The 6,000-nt window shown below is 54.2% G+C and overlaps 1 protein-coding gene across 1 annotated transcript; it reads right to left on the bottom strand.

Annotated features, from left to right (window-relative positions):
* Positions 1 to 970: 970 nt before the first annotated feature.
* ACTA1 (actin alpha 1, skeletal muscle) lies at positions 971 to 3,353 on the bottom strand. Its single transcript, XM_040551400.1, has 7 exons — positions 3,201 to 3,353; positions 2,947 to 3,087; positions 2,517 to 2,841; positions 2,221 to 2,382; positions 1,808 to 1,999; positions 1,506 to 1,687; positions 971 to 1,381 (listed from the first exon to the last, which is right to left on the bottom strand). Exons 2-7 carry the CDS (start codon positions 3,073 to 3,075, stop codon positions 1,238 to 1,240), a joined length of 1,134 nt encoding a protein of 377 aa, XP_040407334.1. The 5' UTR covers positions 3,076 to 3,087; positions 3,201 to 3,353; the 3' UTR covers positions 971 to 1,237.
* Positions 3,354 to 6,000: the final 2,647 nt, after the last annotated feature.

Here is a 6,000-nt window from a genome sequence, read left to right as displayed (position 1 = left end):
TGGGTTGGAAGTTCAGCTGAAAACCTTCCCTTTTTCCCACACTGTTGTCCCCACAGCCATGAGAATGTACAGAAACCCCCCCAAATCCAAGCACTGCTCTCCTGCCAGGGCCCTCCAGCCTCTCCAAGGGCCACCTGCTCCTACACACACGTGTGTCCTGGCAGGGAGCTGCACCAAGCCCTGCACCCAGCCAGGTTTTGGGGTGCTTCCCCGAGGGGGCAGCCACAGCTGAGCAGCTGGTGGGAACAACAGGGGGTCTCCAAGCCCCCCAGTGCACCTAGGCAGAAGGCAGACAGGCAGGGGCAGCTCCCCCGGGGCAGGCAAAGGGGAAGCCAAAGCCCCCGGGATCTTCCTCAGGGCTTGCATGGAGCAGGGAAGCCCCCTGGGAGGGATCTGGCCCTGGGAGGGACTGACGTTGCAGGCAGACCCCTGCACACGAGCAGGGGAAGGGCGAGAGTGTCAGGCAGGGTGAGGAAGTGGCCCTGGGTGCCCTCAGCCCCCCGGGGACGGGGTGAGCGCGGGTGGGTTTCCCATAAGCGGAGTGGAAAGCTCTTTATTTAACCTGCACCCGCCACCTGCCCTCAGCCCCAGCCTTGCCTCTGTCCATCACGGCTTGGGGCTGCGCAGGCATGCCTGGGCTACTTCTGCTGCAGGCTGAGCCAAATAAAATCCTTTGCGAGCCACCGCGGGTGAGGAAAGCTCCAGGTAACCCTTTCCCCCCGGGGCTGGGAGGAGCGCGTCGCAGTGCGGTGGGCACCCACCCTGCAGCAGCATGGCGCAGCACGCAGCCACCCCGGGGCCGCTCTCTGCACGACTGAGCTTTTTGTGACCCAAAATGGGGCTGGGGATCCTGCCCCTGCTCGGAGAGCCCCCAGCCCACCACCCCACGCTCTGCTCCCAACCCCGAGGCGCCACGGTGGCGAGTGATGGAAGAACCCACGCAAATGATGACAAAGAACTGCATTAGGAGTATGACAGAATGACTGATGATTTAATGCTTCTTGAAGTTTTTTGTTTCCTTCCACAGGGCATTGGTTTTAAAAACAAACAAAACGAGGTAAAATAAATTAATTTATGTACACTTTACATACACTGTGTCACATGGAGCTTTGCAGCAACAGTAACCAGAAATTGTTACAAAATAGAAAGTTACATGGCTGGTGCAGGTCCTCAGCAGCCTGGAACCTACAAGGTTGTCATCCTGAGAGTGGTTGGCAAAGTGATCATGTAAACATGTTTAGAAGCATTTACGGTGGACAATGGATGGGCCAGCTTCATCGTATTCCTGCTTTGTGATCCACATCTGCTGGAAGGTGGACAGGGAGGCCAGGATGGAGCCACCGATCCAGACAGAGTACTTGCGCTCAGGGGGGGCGATGATCTAGAAAAAGCCAAAAGAGATGAGATCAGTGCACGTAAATGCTGCAGGTGTCAGGCGCCGCAGGAGGGCAAAAGAAGGCTGTCCCCAGAGACCTGTGCCTGGCTCCGTTACGCTCTGGCCTTACCTTGATCTTCATTGTGCTGGGGGCCAGGGCTGTGATCTCCTTTTGCATGCGGTCAGCAATACCTGGGTACATGGTGGTACCCCCAGACATGACGTTGTTGGCGTACAGGTCCTTCCTGATGTCAATGTCGCACTTCATGATGCTGTTGTAGGTTGTCTCATGGATGCCCGCGGACTCCATGCCTGGGGGCAGGGGAGGGGTGAAGAGCAGGCACAAGTTAAGCGCCAAGCAAGAGCTCTGTGCCAGGACTCAGGAGAGAGGGGGGAGCTGCTGGGGAGGGGAGAGGGAAGGGGCGCACGCACCAATGAAGGAAGGCTGGAAGAGGGTTTCTGGGCAACGGAAACGTTCATTGCCGATGGTGATGACCTGCCCATCAGGCAACTCGTAGCTCTTTTCGAGGGAGGAGGAGGAGGCGGCAGTGGCCATCTCGTTCTCAAAGTCCAGCGCCACATAGCACAGCTTCTCCTTGATGTCACGGACAATCTCACGTTCAGCTGTCAGGGGGGAGCAAAGCCATCAGTGATTGCAATGAAGGGGGAAACAGAACACTTGCAACTCCTCCACAGGTCTGCTGGGTCTCCAGACCCCTAACCGCACGCAAGCGCCCAACAGGGAGCACTCCCATGGCTTGCAATGGGGCAAGAGGCTACAGCATCCCCAGAGGTGCAAGAGCTGGAAATGAAGGAGGACGTTTTTGGGAAGGAGCAGTGCTTACCCGTGGTGACGAAGGAATAGCCACGCTCAGTCAGGATCTTCATCAGGTAGTCAGTGAGGTCGCGGCCGGCCAGATCCAAGCGCATGATGGCATGGGGCAGGGCATACCCTTCATAGATGGGGACGTTGTGTGTCACACCATCGCCGGAGTCCAGCACAATACCTGGCAACACAGAGAAGACACCTGAGACACGGCCCGGGAACAGACTTGTGCCAGGGGCAGAGCTGTTGGCAGCTAGAGGGGACCAGTCCTGGGTGTCCCTGGGGACAAGGGGCCATCGGGGCGCTCGCACTCACCAGTGGTACGGCCGGAGGCATACAAGGACAGCACAGCCTGGATGGCCACGTACATGGCGGGCACGTTGAAGGTCTCAAACATGATCTGGGTCATCTTCTCACGGTTGGCTTTGGGGTTGAGGGGGGCCTCAGTGAGCAGGGTGGGGTGCTCCTCGGGGGCCACACGCAGCTCGTTGTAGAAGGTGTGGTGCCAGATCTTCTCCATGTCATCCCAGTTTGTGATGATGCCGTGTTCGATGGGGTACTTCAGGGTCAGGATACCTCTCTTGCTCTGGGCTTCGTCTCCTACGTAGGAGTCCTTCTGACCCATACCCACCATGACGCCCTGCGGGGGGAGGAAAAAAGGGGCTCAGCGACCTCTCCACGGGTGGGTCCAAGCGCAGGGACCCGGGGCCAGCCGGAGGCAGCCCCGCGGGAGCCGGCAGCGTACCTGGTGGCGTGGCCGGCCCACGATGGAGGGGAACACGGCCCTGGGGGCGTCATCCCCGGCGAAGCCGGCCTTCACCAGGCCGGAGCCGTTGTCGCACACGAGCGCGGTGGTCTCGTCCTCGTCGCACATGGCGGGGGCGGGCTGCGGGGCAGGGCGGCGCACGGCTCAGCCTCACGGCGGGGCGAGGGGCTCTGCCGTGCCCTACCGAGCCGTGCCGTGCCGTGCCGTGCCCTACCGAGCCGGGCTGCTCTTACCTGTGCTGGCTGCGGGCTGTGCGCGTCGGGCGGCTGGCAGAGAGGCCTCCCGCTCCTGGCCGGCTGGCTCGTGGGCCGCCCGCCGGCCCCGCGGCCCTTTTATCGCGGCGGCGCCGGGCGCTGAGGAATGCGGCCCCGGCCGTCGCCATATTTGGGCCTCGGGCCCGGCGCGGCCCCGGCCCGGCGCTGCCCAAAGAAGGCGCTGCTGGACGCGGCCCAGGTGAGCCGGGCCCGGCCGTAAAAGGAGCGGCCGGCGGAGCCCCCCTGCCCGGCCCGGCCCGGCCCGGGGCCGAAATAATCCCCCCGGGGACGGGACGGGGCAGGGCAGGGCGGCGGCGCGGAGGTGTGCCCCGGGGGGAGCCGCCTCGGGGCTCTGGGAGCCTGGTGAGGGGGCAGGCAGGAGGAGAGGAAGGTTTGGGGTGGCCGCACGGCGCATAGCGTCGTGTGTTTCACTGATGTGGCTTGGGAAATAACAGTACAGGAGGACGCTACAAGCACCTGAAGAGAAGCCTTGGAGAGCGTGAACCCCGCTGACTGGTCCCAGCAGTGGCTGCTGGTGCCCTCGCCCTGTGCCCAGCCATCCCTCGTCGCGCAGCTCACCCTTGTAAAAAGGAGCGCGGTCTCACAGGGAAGGCATCTCTGACTAGGTGAGGGTGCTGTGCGAGCCAGGAGGAACACTTCATCACCGCGTTAAATCAGTATTTAATCAGAGACCGCCTGTGAGACACTTGGGAGACTTTATAAAGTGATTCTTCTCTTCACTGGTGACCAGAATTTAAGGGGAAGGAACACAAGCAGATTTGCAGCCCTGCCAGTGAGTCCGTGCAAATCAAAATTGTGCTCTAAAGGCACAACTGGCCGAGGCAAATCCTTTTAAATCCTTTTAAATTTTAAAATCCTTTTACAATCTAACACAGGGAAGGCAGGAGAGGAGGAAGAAAGAGTAAACCAGAAGTGTTCACACTGCAAGGAGTCGCCTGAAAGTAAGGCATTTCTGGAGTTGATTTCCTCCACTGCGATGCAGAACAAGAAGGGTCAATAGAGAAGCAAGCAGCTTTTCTTTTTCTCCATTTCTGCATCCTCTAGCTTGGCAGCATTCTTTACCTCTGGCTGCTCCCTGTTTCATTCTGCTATACATTTTCATTCACTGTCATGTTACTGTATTAAATTATACTGGGGATAAAAGATGCTGTTCCCTCGTGCTATTTTTCAACTTGCATTATTATTCTTCAGTTCTGTCATCTACAACTGGCAGTACAAAAACCGGAAGCCTGAAAGCACTTAAGGGAATCACAGCCATCAAATTTATTTGCAGAACTGTGAGACTCCCGGCTTCCAAAATACAGTCAGTCATGTTGATTAGGCTGTGAATCTGAAATCAAGTTGTGTTTGTAACAGAAATCCCGCCTAAAACATTAACACTGCTGAAAGATAAACATTCTCAACGGTCCTTCAATGAAAGCTGACACAAGCCTAAACTTACTCTTTCCCCATGGTCTCTCTTAATTTTCTCTTTACCCAAATACAGTTCACAGCAAAACGGTGACAGTGTTGGACTCACTAAATCAATCTGATTTAGGCTGTAAGTCAGAAAATATTTCAGTTTCCGAAAGAGAGCACAAAGAAAACCACTATCCACAATGAACTAATGAAACCTACCACAAATGGAAATTGATAAACTTTCCTGCAACTCTTATGACCATAGAGGATAGAAGCATTTCGTACTGTGTGTATTTCCCATCAATGAAAAAGTAACTGTTTAAGAAAGAAGATATACCATATACCACCTTATTCTAACGGAGCTGTCCACACTCCTTTAGCTGTTTTAGTCAAAACCTGCTGTTTTATGTTCCAGCTTTCTTAATTGTTTCCAAGTGTGACAAAACCAGAGCTCCTGCATGACCTTTGATATGCAGTGGTAAATGAAGGCATCCTCCCCACACAGTAATCCGAGACAAGAGTTCTCTATAAGAGTGACTTATTACATAATGAAACGGGGCTATTCCTCCTCGCCATTTCCAAATCCCCGTCTTTTCAAGCTCCTTAATACAACAGCGAACCAATTTAACATTCCTAGCACGAGAGAACACTTAACTTCAGTTTAGGCATGGAAGTTATTTTAATGAGGTTTTATTTAAGTAAACTCATTGCCCGTAGCCTTCTGTTTTGGCAATAGACAGATGAAAGGCATTGTACAAATGCCAAATACCTCCTAACCCTGCAGTAGAATAAAACATTAATTGTGAAGACTACATGGCTGATTGTTTCCTGAGAACTTGCAGAGTGCTTTTACACCAACCGGAATAAACACATCTCATGAAGGAAGCCAAGAGCTTTGAAGCAGACTGATAGCTACGGGTGAACAGAAACACGTCCTTCTCGAGGAAGCTTTCCTGGGCTTATCCTGTCAGTCCTAACAGAATACAGGCAGCCGACAGTCTAGGAAGGGATAAGATATCCCTGAAGTATTTTACTGCAGACAGTCAATTAAAGAGATTCCTCTTCAAGCAAAACGTGTCTAGTAAAAGTTCAGGTAGAACGTATTTCAGCATGGGATGTCAATCATCTGTTACAGTATTCCCTTTCCCTTAAAACGTTACACTTATCAATAACATGAAACCACCTTTAAAGTCATATTTAAACAAAGATGAGCACTTTTTCTAATGCCTTAAATATCCCACTTCTTTGAAACCACAGCTAGGAGTTGCACCCACGATTCGTTATCAACCATGTAAGACAGCAGAAGAGCAAAGTTTGTTTCTTAGAACAATCTTAGAAGATGACTGCTAATGCATTTCTT

Source organism: Cygnus olor, chromosome 3 (genome assembly GCF_009769625.2).
Source record: "Cygnus olor isolate bCygOlo1 chromosome 3, bCygOlo1.pri.v2, whole genome shotgun sequence".
Lineage (NCBI taxonomy): Eukaryota > Metazoa > Chordata > Aves > Anseriformes > Anatidae > Cygnus > Cygnus olor.
Note: the sequence above shows the minus strand (reverse complement) of the source record. Positions and strands in the feature narration are given on the sequence as shown.

Coding starts and splice junctions, on each gene's coding strand:
- ACTA1 (XM_040551400.1), bottom strand. CDS start 3,075: ATGTGCGACGAGGACGAGACCACCGCGCTCGTGTGCGACAACGGCTCC. Junction 2,842..2,946: donor TGGGCCGGCCACGCCACCAG/GTACGCTGCCGG, acceptor CTCCCCCCGCAG/GGCGTCATGGTGGGTATGGG. Junction 1,688..1,807: donor CTTCCAGCCTTCCTTCATTG/GTGCGTGCGCCC, acceptor CCCTGCCCCCAG/GCATGGAGTCCGCGGGCATC.